The following is a 17229-nucleotide window of genomic DNA, read 5'->3' on the forward strand; positions in this document are numbered from 1 at the left end:
CTATTCCTTCAGCATCATATGTCAAATTTTTAATGTATTCTGTAAAGCCTTTTGGGTCCTCTAATATCCTCCTTAATACTTTCTGTTAAGATATCTTTTCCCTGGGCAATGAATTCTGAAAGTCTGGCTGTTCAAATAAAAAGGATCAAGGTACTAAAAGGAACATGGATGAGGGAAGGAAGAGTGGATATAAAATGTAAAAACTTTACCTTCTCCTGCTATCTGAAAGGAAAGCAGTCTAGAAGAGGAGCATATAAAAGCTGGAGAGAGACATTCAGGACATTTTCAAGCCAATGGATGAGAGTGGAACACTTGATGTAATACAATGAATGGTCAATTCTACTGAGTTCACATAAAAAGAGAAGGAACTGACTGAAGACTCGAGCTCCATCTGCACACAGTATAGTCAGTGAAGACTTAGTCATTACTTTGCTTTGGACAATAAAGAAAGAGACATGATAAAAATGACAAAGCAGCTATTTGGGGAATATGTAAGACTTTGATGGAAAAAAGTAAAACATTGAAGTTTAGAGTCCAGGAATTAAAATATTTGTAATGTAAAGGGACAAGTTACCAGATAGGTATGGAGCTCTTTTCTGTAGCTGAGGTCACAGTCCCATAAAACATTTACCACAGATACGGTGGACATAGGCTCACATCAAACATGACAGTGAGGTTAAATACAGGATATGAGGTTCCCCAGCATGAACAGACTCAGCCCAGCTCACAGTCTTCATTTCCCCCAACACTCTAGGCATTAGCTATAAGTGAATGTTGAGTACTTGAATATTGCTGGTGTGATGAGGGAACTGAATTTTAAATTTAATTTTAATTAATTTGCATTTAACTAGCCATCATGGCCCTTGGACACTGTGCTGGAAGGCAGAGATCTCAGGTGTCCACAGTTAACTACTGAAGGCTATGGCCACGCTTCTAAGAATTAAACAAATGATAGGGCTAGAATCCACATTGGATTTAATTTTTAGAAAAAGAATTCAGATCTCATATTGAGGAACAGAGAAGAAATTGAGAGATTAGTGAAAATCCCATGATCACCTTGCTACTATTCTAGAAGAGGCAGGATCAGGAAAAAAATCTCCATGAGGGTGCAGCCTCCCATTGCACTACCTTATCCACAGTTTGAAAGCTGTCCACCTCAGTTCTTCACGAGCCATTATAACAATCAAAATTACCCTAGGGTCATTAACAGGGGAAAATAAGTCCTACCTCACAGGATTGTTAATAGGATTCAGTTTTTTTTTTTTTTTTAATTGTAAACAAATGGGATACATGTTTCTCTGTTTGTACAGGGAGTAAAGGCGTACCATTTGTGTAATCATAAATTTACATAGGGTAATGTTGTTTGATTCATTCTGTTATTTTTTCCCTTCCCCCCACCCCTCCCACCCTTCTTTTCCCTCTATACAGTCCTTCCTCCATTCTTGCCCCCCTCCTTAACCCTAACTCTAACCCCTCCCACCCCCCATTATGTGGCATCATCCACTTATCAGCGAGATCATTCGTCCTTTAGTTTTTGAGATTCGCTTATCTCACTTAGCATGATATTCTCCAATTTCATCCATTTGCCTGCAAATGCCATAATTTTATCATTCTTTATGGCTGAGTAACATTCCATTGTATGTATATATATATATATATATATATATATATATATATATACCACAGTTTCTTTATCCATTCATCAATTGAAGGGCATCTAGGTTGGTTCCACAATCTGGCTATAGTGAATTGAGCAGCTATGAACATTGATGTGGCTGTATCTCTGTAGTATGCTGATTTTAAGTCCTTTGGGGATAGGCCAAGGAGTGGGATAGCTGGGTCAAATGGTGGTTCCATTCCAAGTTTTCTGAGGTATCTCCACACTGCTTTCCAGAGTGGCTGCACTAATTTGCTGCCCCACCAGCAATGTATGAGTGTACCTTTCTCCCCACATCCTCGCCAACACCTGTTGTTGCTTGTATTCTTGATAATCGCCATTCTAATTGGGGTGAGATGAAATCTTAGGGTGGTTTTGATTTGCATTTCTCTTATTACTAGAGATGTTGAACATTTTTCATATGTTTGTTGATTGCTTGTAGATCTTCTTCGGTGAAGTGTCTGTTCATTTCCTTAGCCCATTTGTTGATTGGGTTATTTGCATTCTTGGTGTAGAGTTTTTTGAGTTCTTTATAGATTCTGGAGATTAGTGCTCTATCTGAAGTATGATTGGCAAAGATTTTTCTCCCACTCTGTAGGCTCTTTCTTCGCATGACTGATAGTTTCCTTTGCTGAGAGAAAGCTTTTTAGTTTGACTCTATCCCAGTTATTGATTCTTGCTTTTATTTCTTGTGCTATGGAGTCCTGTTGAGGAAGTCTCGTCCTAAACTGACATGTTGAAGATCTGGACCTACTTTTTCTTCTATAATCTGCAGGGTCTCTGGTCTGATTACAAGGTCCTTAATCCATTTTGAGTTTAGTTTTGTGCACAGTGAGAGATATGGGTTTAGTTTCATTCTGTTGCATATGGATTTCCACTTCTCCCAGCACCCTTTGTTGAAGAGGCTATCTTTTCTCCATTGCATATTTTTGGCACCTTTGTCTAGTATGAGAAAATTGTATTTATTTGGGTTTGTGTCCATGTCCTCTATTCTGTACCATTGATCTACCTGTCTATTTTGGTACCAATACCATGCCGTTTTTGTTACTATTGCTTTGTAGTAGAGTTGAAGAACTGGTATTGTGATACCCCCTGCTTTGCTCTTTCTCCTAAGGATTACTTTAGCTATTCTGGGTTTCTTATTCTTCCAGATGAATTTCATAATTGCTTGCTCTATTTCTGTAAGGTATGTCATTGGGATTTTAATTGGAATTGCATTGAATCTGTATAGCACTTTAGGTAGTATGGCCATTTTGACAATATTAATTCTGCCTATCCAAGAACATGGGAGATCTTTCCATCTTCTAAGGTTTTCTTCAATTTTTTTCTTTAGTGTTCTGTAGTTCTCATTGTAGAGGTCATTCACCTCTTTTGTGAGGTTGATTCCCAAGTATTTTATTTTTTTCGAGGCTATTGTGAATGGAGTAGTTTTCCTAATTTTTCCTTCTGAAGATTCATCACTTATGTATAAAAATGCATTGGATGTATGAGCATTGATCTTGTAACCTGCTACCGTACTGAATTCACTTATGAGTTCTAAAAGTTTTCTGGTGGAATTTCCTGGTTCCTCTAAGTATATAATCATATCATCAGCAAATAGGGATAGTTTGAGTTCTTCTTTTCCAATTCGTATCCCTTTAATTTCCTTGGTCTGTCTAATTGCTCTGGCTAGAGTTTCAAGGACGATATTGAATAGAAGTGGTGAAAGAGGACATTCCTGCCTTGTTCCAGTTTTTAGGGGGAATGATTTCAGTTTTTCACCATTTAGAATGATATTAGCCATGGGCTTAGCATAAATGGCCTTTACAATGTTAAGGAATGTTCCCACTATCCCTATTTTTTCTAGTGTTTTGAGCATGAAGGGGTGCTGTATTTTATCAACTGCTTTTTCTGCATCTATTGAAATAATCATGTGATTCTTGACTTTAAGTCTATTAATATAGTGAATTACGTTTATTGATTTCCTGATGTTGAACCAACCTTGCATCCCTGGGATGAAACCCACTTGATCATGGTGCACTATCTTTTTAATATGTTTTTGTATGCGATTTGCTAAAATTTTGTTGAGAATTTTTGCGTCAATGTTCATTAAGGATATTGGCCTGAAATTTTCTTTCCTTGATGAGTCTCTGTCTGGTTTAGGTATCAGGGTGATATTGTCTTCATAGAATGAGTTTGGGAGGGTTCCCTCCTCTTCTATTTTATGGAATACTTTGAGAAGTATTGGAATGAGCTCTTCTTTAAAGGTTTTGTAGAACTCGGCTGAGAACCCATCTGGTCCCGGACTTTTCTTTCTTGGTAGGTTTTTGATGACTTCTTCTATTTCAGTACTTGAAATTGGTCTATTTAAATTGTTTATGTCCTCCTCGTTCAGTTTAGGCAATTCATATGTCTCTAGAAACCTGTTGATGTCTTCGAAATTTTCTATTTTGTTGGAGTATAGATTTTCAAAATAACTTCTAATTATGTTTTATATTTCACTCGTGTCTGTTGTGATATTTCCTTGTTCATTCCGAATTTTAGTGATTTGGGTTTTCTCTCATCTTCTCTTTGTTACTGTGGTTAAAGGTTTATCAATTTTGTTTATTTTTTCGAAGACCCAACTATTTATTTTGTCAATTTTTTGTATTGTTTCTTTTGTTTCAATTTCGTTGATTTCAGCTCTGAGTTTAACTATTTCCTATCTTCTACTACTTTTGGTGCTGGTCTGTTCTTCTTTTTGTAGGGCTTTGAGCTGTAGTGTTAGGTTGTTTATTTGTTGAGTTTTACTTCTTTTATTGAATGAGCTCCATGAAATAAATTTTCCTCTAGGTACTGCTTTCATAGTATCCCAGAGATTTTGATATGATGTTTCTTTGTTCTCATTTACCTCTAAGAATTTTTTAATTTCCTTCCTGATATCTTCTGTTATCTATTCATCATATAATTGCATATTGTTTAATCTCCAGGTGTTGGAGTAGTTTCTGTTTTTTACTCTTTCATTTATTTCTGATTTCAATCCATTATGATCTGATAGAATACAAGGTAGTGTCTCTATCTTCTTGTATTTGCTAATATTAGCTTTTTGGCATAATATATGGTCTATTTTAGAGAAGGATCCATGTGCTGCTGAGAAGAAAGTGTATTTGCTCTTGCTTAGATGGTATATTCTACAAATGTTCAGTAAGTCTAAATTGTTGATTGTGTTATTGAGATCTATGGTTTCTTTGTTCAATTTTTGTTTGGAAGATCTGTCCAGTGGTGAGAGAGGTGTGTTAAAATTACCTAGTATTATTGTGTTATGGTCTATTTTGTTTCTGAAATTGAGAAGGATTTGTTTGACATACATGGATGAGCCACTGTGTGGGGCATAGATGTTTATTGTCCCGGTCCGCAGGACTTCAATGGGTACCAGGAGAGGGAAGCGGGGATTGAGAGAGACAAGAGACACAGGAAATGGAGACAAGACAAAAGGCTGATCAAGTCTCGTTTATTAGAGGAATAAACACAGTTAATATAAAGTACAAAAACCAGTCAGAGGAAAGCACGCGAAGGCAAGACTAGTCTCGCGACAGAACTTGAACAAGGAAGTGTAGTTGGCCAATCATGAAGCACCACGCAATCTAGTCTGATGCACCTGGTATAGTCTGACAGGTGTGTAAACATGTAGAGGCACGCCCCGCCAGCATGCCGCAGGCGCCATCTTAGCTCAGCATGAGGCGAGGCAGGGGGTGTGACCATGAGCCAAGGCGCATGACCTTGAGGCAAGGCAGGTAGCATGACCTGCCAGCTCCGGACAGTTTATGATTGTTATGTCTTGCTGATTTATGCTTCCCTTAAGCAGTATGAAATGTCCTTCTTTATCCCTTCTGTCTAGTTTTGGCTTGATAGATTTCATACTATCTGAAATGAGGATGGATACCCCAGCTTTTTTGCTGAGTCCATGTGCATGGTATGTTTTTCCCCATCCTTTCACCTTTAGTCTATGGGTATCTCTTTCTATGAGGTGAGTCTCTTGCAGGCAACATATTGTTGGATTTTTCTTTTTAATCCAATCTGTCAGTCTGTGTCTTTTGACTGATGAGTTCAGGCCATTAACATTCAGGGTTATTACTGAGATATGATTTGTATTCCTGGTCATTTGGTTCCTTTTTTTAAATTTTATTTATTTATTTATTTATTTATTTTTGACATGACTTGGTTCCTCCTTTATTTGACAATTTCTTTAGGATAATTCCTCCCTTTGCTGATTTAGTTCTTTGTTTTTCATCTCTTCCTCATGGAATATTTTGCTGAGAGTGTTCTGTAATGCTGGCTTTCTTTTTGTAAATTCTTTTAGCTTTTGTTTATCATGGAAGGATTCTATTTCATCGTCTATTTGAAGGTAAGTTTTGCTGGGTATAAAATTCTTGGTTGGCATCTATATTCTTTCAGGGCTTGAAAAATGTTGTTCCAGGCCCTTCTAGCTTTTAGGGTCTGGATTGAAAAATTTGCTGATATCCTTATTGGTTTCCCCCTGAATGTAATTTGGTTCTTTTCTCTCACAGCCTTTAAAACTCTGTCTTTATTTTGTATGTTAGGTATTTTCATTATAATGTACCTTGGTGTGGGTCTGTTGTAATTTTGTGTATTTGGAGTCCTATAAGCCTCTTGAACTTGATTTTCCATTTCATTGTTCAGATTTGGGAAATTTTCTGATATTATTTCATTGAATAGATTGTTCATTCCTTTGGTTTGTTTCTCTAAGCCTTCCTCAATCCCAATAATTCTTAAATTTGGCTTTTTCATGATATCCTATAGTTCTTGGAGATTCTGTTCATGATTTCTTACCATCTTTTCTATTTGTTCAACTTTGTTTTCAAGGTTAAATATTTTGTCTTCAATATCTGAGGTTCTGTCTTCCAGGTGTTCTATTCTATTGGTTGTGCTTTCTATGGAGTTCTTAATTTGGTTTATTGTTTCCTTCATTTCAAGGATTTCTGTTTGTTTTTTTTTTTTTCAATATCTCTAACTCTTTATTGAAATGATCTTTTGCTTCTATATTTGCTCTTTTAACTGTCGATTGGTGCCATCATTCAATGCCTGCATTTGCCCTTTCATCTCATCGTTTGCTTCCCTGATCATTTTAATTATGTACATTCTGAACTCCCTTTCTGTCATTTCTTCTGCCATGCTGTCATTGGATTTTATTGATGTAACATCTAGTTTTGTTTGGGGCATTTTCTTCCCTTGTTTTCTCATATTGTTCAGGTATTAGTGGACCGCTGAGATGTTGCAGATTTTCTCTAGGATTCAGTTTTAATATGCCTGCAAACCACTTAGCCCAGCTCATGGCAGAGATGGTCCATTCAGATTGGTGATTACTGGAGGTAGTTAATATTATCCATTGTATTAAATGGCTAAACTGTTCAAAGCTATATTTAATTTATGATAAAGAGGAAATTATCCTACCTCATATGGTCATATTATGACATGACTTGTAAGGCATAAAAATAGTTAGATTTGAATTTTACTATAAAAACCCTACCCAAAACATCCTCTTTGTTGGAAGATTTATACTGCTCAAACATATAGAGTTTGTAGGAGTTTCTTTTGTTTTGCTTTTGGTATGAGGGCTTGAACCCAGGGGCACTTAACCACTGAGCTACATCCGCAGCTCTTTATAAAATTTTGTTACTTTGAGACAGGATCTTGCTAAGTTGCTTAGGGCCTCACTACAAAATTGCTTAGGCTGGTTTTGAAGTTACTATCCTCCTGCCTCAGCCTCCCAAACCGCTGGGATTACAGTTACATGCCACTGCTCCAGGCTAGAGTTTGTGATTTTAATGAGTTTGTTTCCAGAGACCTAAAAATGGTTAATCACTAACAAACAATGTAATTGTAGGCAATTCAGCCCAGTATTGCAAAATCAACCATATGAAATTTTAATAAATTTTCAGCTAAACCTTGGTCAACAATATAGTTACTTGTGATTTCTGCTAAAAAATAGAGAAGTCTAAAAATTAAAGTGAAAAAGCCTTTGTTCAAAATTTGTTTACCCCAAATAGGATATTGAGTGTTATTAGAGTGTAGGAATTCAAATAACTCAATGTAGGTACAAAATAAAAAGAAGAGAGAAAATAAAAAGTAAAGGGCACTAAAACAAGTACTAATAGACTTCCTTAGTCAGGTCTCTGGGGGATTTAATTGCTAAGATTGAAACTGCAAAATAGTTTTCAAACTCCTATCAAATTAGGACTGTTGAAAATTTCACTTTTGCATTGTAATTTAATTTCAGAATCAATTGCAGAAATGCAGAGTAAATATTTAAATTTGATGGTGGTCCAGTCGTAATTCTCTTGTTTGCTTTTCTTTCAAGAATGTGAAGTGGATGCCAGCTCCTCCATGTGGGTTTATGTGTTCCTGGGAAATCTTCTCCGGGGATTAGGAGAAACTCCCATCCAGCCTCTGGGTATTGCCTATCTGGATGACTTTGCCACGGAAGACAATGCTGCTTTCTATATTGGTAATGCTCACCTCAGTCACCTAGGGAATCAGAGCGCCCCATCTGCTCATTCCATTCTCTGCTAAATTGGGTGTGAAAGGTTTTATACTTATTTCCCCATTTCTTTAGTCAGCAAACACACTTTTGAAACACACACAGGATTAGGTTGATAACCTCATAAATTACAGAAAAAAATACCAGAATAAAAGAAATAGCTGTGAGCCCAACTGCAATGACATATGACCTTGTGAAAACATCTTGAAGGGCTTCAGATTTCATAGATTGCTTTTAGTTGGATAAGTATACCTCTGAGGCTTTTAGGTGCTACAATTAAAAAAAATTTTCCACAACCCTAGAAACTGCTTTCCATTCTATGAGCCCTGATTATGTAAAGCATCTTCTTCTCCTATGAGATCTAGACAACAAGATATTCTGGGGTCTCAACATCAGGTATGACTGGACAAAGGAAAGTATAAAGGATAAGAGCAAGGCCCAAGGCTACCCAATTTCTGAATAGGTCCCACAGTATAGATGAGCAACTAAAATCACAGAAAACAAAATAATAGAGCAAAGCAAATTCTCAAGATCAGATACGTCTGAGCAACATTTATTGGATGCCTTATATCCTGGAATTAAACTAGAAACTAGATACAGGAATGACTAAGACCGGTTCTCTCTTTTATGCATCAGTTTTGATTTCTTGGCGTTCTGATCTTTTGAAGGCCTAACCTTCAGGGACAGAGTGCACGATTTAAGGGGAGCAGAGTAGGGACCACACCTAGGTGCACTGTATAAGCTTGCCCTGCCTGTGCACTGCAGAACTCCAGGTATTCTGCTTATAGCCAAGCGGGTTATAATTAAGAACAGGACTCTTGCTCTAACAGAAAACTACAGTATAAATCAGGAACTGATTTATCAGAAAAAAAGCTCCATGATATATGCACTAGGCAGTTACTCTTGGTTGCAGCCAAAAGAAGCATGCAGGTGCCTAGGTGTTCCCCTCCTCGCCAAGACTCAGAGCCTGCTCACTCTCTTTGCCCTTGCTTCTATTCTAAAAAGGACCTGGGAATGGCTAGTTTCCCCTCCAGGTAATTTAACCTCTCAAGAACGTGTGTGTTAAGCTCTGCAGTGAAATGAAAGGCAGATGGGAGATATTTTGAAGGGAGATATTTCTGGTTACTGGAAACCAAAGCCTGTGTTTTAGGCACTCTGTTCCACTTACCTGCTAAGGCCACCCTTGCTGGTCATGAGCATTCTGAAGAGTACTTTCCCTGATCCAAGGCCTAGCTTCTTTGCCAGCAGCTTCTGTGTGGGTACCACAGAACCTCATAGTGGATGGATACACTTTCTTACTAAAGTAGAAGAAATCAATTTTAATGTTAAGACAGATGTTTCGCTTAACCAGTCATAAACATTTTTTAAAGATTATCAAAATGAGAATAATTCAAATTTTTAACCATGGAGAGTCTAACTGGGAACTAAAGTTTGCCCGTTTTAGGAAATTAACTACTTCAGAATCTTGGTGTTATTCTCTAACTAAGGGATGGTTAATGCATTAACAGTGTTCATTTGTGTTATGTGAATATTTGAATACAGCATAATGAATCCCATTATTATATACAATTGTAATGTGTCGACAAAAGTAAATAATGAACAGAGTGCAGTGGTGGGCACTGTAAACTCAGGAGGTTGAAGCAGGAGGTTTGGGAGTTCAAAGCCAGCCTCAGCAACTTCGTAAGGCCCTAAGCAACTCAGCCGAGACCCTGTCTCTAAATAAAGTATAAAAACTGTCTGGGGATGTGGTTTAGAGGTTAAGCACCCCTGGGTTCAATCCGTGGTACCAAGAAAACAGTAAATAATGAATTTTTAAAAAATGTTTATTCTTCTCCAAAAGCAGAGAAGTATTTATTTCCTGATTCAGTACAGTTTAAAAATTGATGTGTTAAACATACAAATGAGAAATTGAAACATTTACACCTAACTGGGTCTCACATTTCTTGTTTAATATTGTATTAATTAATTAAAGGAAGAAATGTAAGCATTTTTTCTTTTCCTTTTTTTAATTTTCTGCTATAGGGTGTGTGCAGACAGTTGCAATTATAGGACCAATCTTTGGCTTCCTGTTAGGCTCATTATGCGCCAAACTATATGTTGACATTGGCTTTGTAAATCTAGGTAAGGGGTTTATTTTTGCTTATTTATTTATCTTAGTTATGATAACTTTTTAAGTGGGGACAGTGTGGAAAATATCGAATTGCCTTTTTTATAAAATGACAGGGTGGTAATCTTTCATAAAATAAAAATAATCCATGTAAATATATTGATCTGATCATCACATGCATTAGTAAGTGGAATAAGAAATTTGAGTAGTGATTAGAATGGATGACCCCTGTGTGGTATTCAAATGTGAATGGGCTTTCTCACTTCTGGTTTGCCAATTCCAGTGCATTCCAGCATTGCTAAAACTGAGCACCATGGCTCCTGTTGGCTCTTATTAGGTTCAGGTGTGTCAATGTTTATTACAGTTGCATGAGTTGATCATATAGTAGAGGGCTTGACAGAAATCTTATAATTCAAAGTCTCTGGCAACCAAATTTCTCTCTCTCTCTCTCTCTCTCTCTCTCTCTCTCTCTCTCCCTTCTTACTGATAAGCATCACAACAAGACTGGTATTCTAATCCAGAAGATGACTCATATAGGAAACAATTATCTTCCCATAGCTATTTCTTCGCTTCTAACCCTATGAGATGTACCCCCAAGAAATCGACAGTGTTTATCTGTTGTTTTCTTTTAAAAAATAAGTCCAAAAAGTACTATGAAACAAGAAAATAAGTCACTAGGAAAAAAAAATCTGGAATTGCATATTGAAGTCATGTATTAAAATAAAGTATAAAATTCTTACACTTTTTAAGTCAAATAAACTGCAAAACATATCCCCCAAATTTTGTCTATTCATTACTCCCTTAATATGATTTTACGTTTACTGTATTCCAGTGTTATTCTACAGCAGTGAACACAGCAGTTGAGTTTTTAGTCTTCATGAAGTTTAAACATCCAGTTGTAGAGACTCACGTGGCGGAGGAAGTATAGGTGTGATAAGGAGCGCGAAAATTGCTAAGGGGAACAGTTAGCGTGCAGTGATAAACCAGTAATAACATTCACTATGTAGAGTGCAATGGCAACTGAGCCTACTCGTCAAAAGACGTGCTTATTTTGTTGTCTTCTTAAGTGTGGTGGAGTTATAATGATATATTTTATAGGTACTTACATAGGAAAAAAAAAAGACTTAGTTTGATTAAAAAATTCCAATATTTCCTTTTTAATCCCATGAGAAATGGCATGCAAAGTCAAGTTTTTATGATGCAGAAGATTGAAGTATTATTTGCATATACAAATTTGGCTTCAGACCTAGAATAGGTCTGAAATATTATTAACTATATTAGCTGAATTATTTTCATTTAATAAATAACATTCTGTTGAGTCTTAAATTTGCCATCTGTGTAATGAGAGATTTGTACTAGATTAGGGCTGGAGGGTGTATGGCATAACTCTGAGAAAAATTAGGAGATATTCCATAGGTAAATCAATGAAGGTGGTTACTGCTATGGAGCAGCTGGCACATGAGGTTTTTGAACCCTCCCAAGTCTCCCCCACTTGTTGCCCCTTCTTGCCTCGAGCCTCACTGCAGACCCCCATAAGACTCCATCCCCAATTTAGACTCTATACTTTCAACCAAAGGAACAAAAGAAGGGAAGTTCATCATTCAGAAACGCCCTATTTCTTTCAAGGAGTAAGATAATTATAATGTTTAGATTAGAAAAAAAATGTATGAATTGTTAGGTATTTTATGATATGATAGAGCTGATGCTAGGATTTGATTTTTTTTTTTTAAGCAACTAAGTTCAACACATTGACTTCTCTGCACATGCTACTTATCCATCTTCTCTTTCAGAGCACATAACCATCACCCCAAAGGATCCCCAGTGGGTTGGTGCCTGGTGGCTTGGTTATCTCATAGCAGGATCCCTAAGTCTTCTTGCAGCTGTTCCTTTCTGGTGTTTACCCAAGAGTCTGTCGAGACCCCAAAGTGCAGAGGATTCTAATTCCTCTTCTGAGAAATCCAAGTTTATTATAGATGATCACATAAACTACCAAACACCTCATGGAGAAAAAGCAAGAGTAATGGAAATGGCAAGAGGTAAGGTGGATTCTCCTTGAATTTAAAGAACTTTTAGTTTTCCTATTAGGACTTTGGAGCACTTGTAAAAAGTACCACTCTCTTCCCCTCCTCTGTTAAAAAAGAGAGAGAGAGAGAGAGAGAGAGAGAGAGAGAAACCTTTCAGGAAGCAGTAATGGAGATCAAAACATGAGGTTTGTTACAGAAAAACTGATTGGCACACATGATCAGAAGTCTCGATAGCCTTCCTTGCTTCCACTACTCTCATCCACCTCTGATTTAGTCCCTGTGGTTGTCTCTACCTGGGATTGCTACATCGTGTTAGTCTGAGCGGGCAGAAAAGAAGAAAGAATCTTCAGGGTTTGCAAGCGATCGGCAGATGAAAGCCACCCATTTGAGAAACCTGTGTGAATGCATGTCTCCCACCAGTCATCAAAGGAGTCAGTATGGAGCAGGCAAAAGGCCAGGAGAGCTCTAGTGAATTCCCTTCATGGAAAGGGACGACCAACAAACCCTCCCCTTCCTCATTTCCCTCAGGCCATATTCTTTTTACACTTACAGAAATTCTTCAGTTTCCAGCAGGTTGACTGCGTAATAGGAAGAAGAGAAAATGTCCAAGCTCCTTTCTAACACTGAAGTACATGTGTTAAGTGGAAGTAATGACCCTATTTCTTTCCTTGTGATCAAGACCCGCATTTGAAGACTAAAGACCCAAAACCTGAAATTCCTGATGTCCTACCTGTAACACCAGCTGGATGATAAGAAGTTATTCTCATTCCCCTGGGTTTTAACCCTCACCAGGGAGAGGATTCTGTTCCTGTCTGACCTACAGCTCTAACAGTCTGTCTTGTATGTTTGCAGAAGCAAGTGTCTATGTCTGAATTGAACCTGGTCAGACTTCAGTCTGGATGTGTACACATGTGTGTTTGTGCACCACACTGAATACCTTGTCATGGGGACCCAGCCATCTATGTTCTGCTGTCTATCTTCTACCAACCATAATGCTGTTTTTAATTATTTCATGTTATTTGCCTTACAGATTTCCTTCCATCACTGAAGACTCTTTTTGGAAACCCAGTGTATTTCTTATATTTGTGTGCAAGCACCGTTCAGTTCAATTCTCTCTTTGGCATGGTGACATATAAACCAAAGTACATCGAGCAGCAGTATGGACAGTCTTCCTCCAAAGCCAACTTTGTTATTGGTGTGCTTATCTGTCCTTCATGATTTCCCATGGTTACTGTCTTACATGAAACTTGCTAACTTGAGTAATCTTAGATTATTCCAATATTTAGACTGAAGCTAACTTAGGGTATTTTAGATGAACTTAAAAAATAAGTCTAAAAAAATCTTAGTATTTATACTAAGTAAAATACTTAGTCTGTGGCACAATTGTGTAGAAAGAATTATTTATAACTGTGAGCGTGTGACTCAGAAAGAAATGCTGGCAGTTTTTGAAGCAATAGTATCACATAGACCTAATGTGTACCTTACTAGGACATTCTTAATGCTAGATATTTGTGTTTCAAGTTTAACTGAGACATGACACCTATGACCAGTTTGCATGAACAGTTTCTAGGATTATATAAAATGGGCATTTAGATGGGTTAAAGGGTATTCGCCAAAAAACAAAACTTTTATTTGTTTAGAGTCAAAGAACTCTTCTGACTCCTACCATTACAGTTATTTAAATGGGTTGAATTCTGACACTACAATACAATCAGTAATGAGAAAGATATTTAAGGGTCAAGAAAAGCTTGAAGAAATGAATGAAGAGGAGCCACAGTCTGCACATACATAAGCAGTAACCTGGAAGTAATTGGATACCTTTAAAACAGATTATTCATTTAATTCATGAAGATGTCATTAATATTACCATTTCAAGGCACAAAGTATACTCTATTTCTTAGGACATGTTCTTTTATTGTACTCCAATGATTTAACATAATTTATTCTTCATAAAAAAATTTAAAAATCTCTTCATGGCCAGGCATGGTTGCATGTGTCTGTAATCCCAGCGACTCAGGAGGATCACAAGTTCAAAGGCAGGCTCAGTAACTAAGCAAGATCCTAAGTAACTTAGTGAGGACCTGTTTCAAAATAAAAAAATTCAAAAGGGCTAAGGATGTGGCTCAGTGGTTAAGTGCCCCTGGGTTCAATCCCTAGTACGGAAAGAAACAACAAAACAAACAAACAAGCAACCTTTTCATGTATCTATCTCTGAAAAAGGAAAGAAAACTGTGAGCATATTTTTTATTTTTGGAGATATAATTTTCCTGTAATGATCCCTGGTAATGGGCACTTAGCAGATACTAAATTAATCAACTCTCCAAATTTGGACTATTCTCCAAAGTTCTAGGTGTTGAAAGGCTAGCTCACTAAACTTTTTTGTGTATAAACTTTTGCTTCATATTATTATTTACCACTTTACCTGAAGAAACATTTTAGATTTATTTTTCTCAAACCCCATCCATGTTGATCATGAAAAAGAAAAAGGAAAAGGAAGAAGACCATTTTTCTCCCCAGGGATTACAGTGGCAAGACACACCATAACATGTGCATAATGATGCATAAGGTTTTTATTTTAAAATGATGTCACTTAGCTCCAGAGGAGATGGAACCTGGGACAGAGGGAGAACTAGTTGCATCTATCTCTACATTTTAAAAATTAAAAAAATTAGGAGAACATATTATTTTTAATTAACTTTGTGAATACCTGCTTCTTTAAATTATTTTCTATTATCTATTTTTTGTTTTTAAGAAACTAATCAAGTACCTCTTACCTGATTTTTATCTCTTCAGGGTTCTGGAATACTCTCATTTGCCACACCCACACATGTCAGTTCAGCTGGAGAAGCATTTCTCTTAATTGCTTGGTCATGCCCCCCTCAAACCTGGCCACTTTCTATTATGATCATTTTAATGTTAATTCGCGTAGCCCATATTCATCTCAAAATGGATGAAACAAATTTCCCTTTTGTTACTACCTATCCACATGTGATGAATGCGTTTTAAAAATAAAGTCATATAATAGCAAGCCAAAAATAATTATATATTTAATATTTTGGATTCTATAAAACTTAGTTAAGAGACTGTACATATAAATATAAAAAGAAAGTACTAAAGGTGAGTGGAAGAAAGGAAGGAAATTTGCTTCTCATTGTCACTAGATGTCAGTGTTTTATTTTTACTTAACTATTTCATATTGGGTTGTGAGTCAGGTACTTGAGAACCTGGGATTATTGTTCATCAGAGCAAGTGCTGAGTTTGTATTTGAATCTGTCTGATGACTAGAATTTATACAAGTTTCAGCTCTTCTCAGTATTTTGAAAAATATGTATTGTCTCAAAACCTGAAAATAATTTGTCTCAAAACCTGAAAATAATTTAGGCACGCAATATAAGAAATGAATTCTAATTAGCAGAGAAGTTGTTTTCTGTTGAATGCCAACTTGTTTTCTGTGGTTATACCTTTTATTGTATAAACAACAGGGCACCAAAGAGCCTCTTTCCCCAAGTCTTTCCCAGCACAGAGATTCCATTCTTCACTCCCAATACTTTCTTTGTAAATCTGATAGAAATTAACCTTAATTGTGCCAGATATTGTGCTTAGAATCTTTCATGAATAATTTCAATTAATTACCTCAATAGCACTTCAAGGTTGAACATTCCAAATCCAAAATGCTGACATTATGCTTCAAGTGAAAAATTCCTTTCCTGACCTTAAGTGACTGGTCATAGTTACCAGTTCAGGCACATCTACATTCTTACATAAAAAGACCTTCAGGCTATGTGTATAAGGGGTATATGAAACATAAATAATTTTTTTTGTTTAGAATTGGGTCCCATTTCCAAGATAAATCATTATGTATGAACAGATATTCCAAAATCTGAAAAAAAAAAAATCGAAAATGCTTCAGTCCCAGGCATTTCAAATAATGAATACTCAAGTATTAACTGCACATTATAGGTGAGGAGACATGTTTAGAGACATTCAGAGAATGGCCTGCTGTTGCATAGCTATTAAGTGGCAGAACTGAGGTCCAAACCCAAGCAGTGGGGTTTCCAGGGTCCAAGCTCTCCACCACTCTGTGGGACCTCTTCCTAGAGTTGATTTTAACCCACATTTATTTGATAAAAAGTGAGGTTGACACCTGTTCATCAAGGACAGTATCTCCCAAGTCCCTGGAAGGCAAGGTGGTGTCACCTAGTGATGGAAAGCATGGGCCTTGTCTTCAGACTCCCTGCTTTCAAACCTGGTTTACCAGTTGCTAACTAAGACTGTGATCACACTGCTCTCTGAGTGAAGATAGTACTATGCCTAGTCTTAAGGTTGTAGTGAAGAGCAGATGTGATGGATAATATATCAAATGCTTAGCTAAGTGTTCAATACATTATAAGTAAATAAATATATGTTTCTTGTTGTTGTTAGAAAGGAGACCAGACCAAGGGGCTAAGAAGCTGGACCCAAAATAAATAAATAAATTTTGGTGGACCATAAAATGGAAACCAAGACTTCTGTTTTTATAATTCCCTACTTTCCATGTGCCTATTATTTTTTATATACAATCTTAAGGAGCATTAACAGTCACATACTTGCCACTTGACTGTACCTACTAACTCTGTGGAATTAGATGAGAAAGACATCAATAAAATGATTAATCAATTTATTGATTTCAGTACTTATTCATTTAATACTCCATGTTAAACATTATACCAGGCAGAGCTCTGAGACTACTGTTGTGCTGTTATTAATCAACGACTTTCATAAAAAAATTCTTGGTACATGTTAGTAGATGATAGTGACTGAATATTTCTGCAAGTGAAAACAACAAAACACCAAAACAGTCTAATATTACATCAGGAACTATTGTTTTTGTTTGTTTGTTTGTTTGTTTGTTTGTTTGTTTGTTTGTTTTGGTATAATTGCTTGG

The 17229-nt window shown here is 36.6% G+C and overlaps 1 protein-coding gene across 5 annotated transcripts in view; it reads left to right on the forward strand.

Moving 5' to 3' along the window:
* Positions 1-17229, forward strand: part of SLCO1C1 (solute carrier organic anion transporter family member 1C1) — a 60118-nt gene that overhangs the window by 24538 nt on the left and 18351 nt on the right. For 4 of the 5 annotated variants that reach the window (XR_013764028.1, XM_079141479.1, XM_079141477.1 and 1 more), the window contains 4 exons: positions 7995-8141; positions 10197-10295; positions 12072-12317; positions 13336-13500. Coding sequence is in view for 4 of the 5 variants with exons in the window: in XM_079141479.1 (XP_078997605.1) it covers positions 7995-8141; positions 10197-10295; positions 12072-12317; positions 13336-13500 (657 nt within the window). In the remaining variant the exon portion in view is untranslated. The remainder of the gene's footprint in view (positions 1-7994; positions 8142-10196; positions 10296-12071; positions 12318-13335; positions 13501-17229) is intronic. The other variant, XM_079141480.1, reaches the window with a different exon arrangement.

This window comes from Sciurus vulgaris (genome assembly GCF_902686455.1).
Source record: "Sciurus vulgaris genome assembly, chromosome: 5".
Taxonomy (NCBI): Eukaryota; Metazoa; Chordata; class Mammalia; order Rodentia; family Sciuridae; genus Sciurus; species Sciurus vulgaris.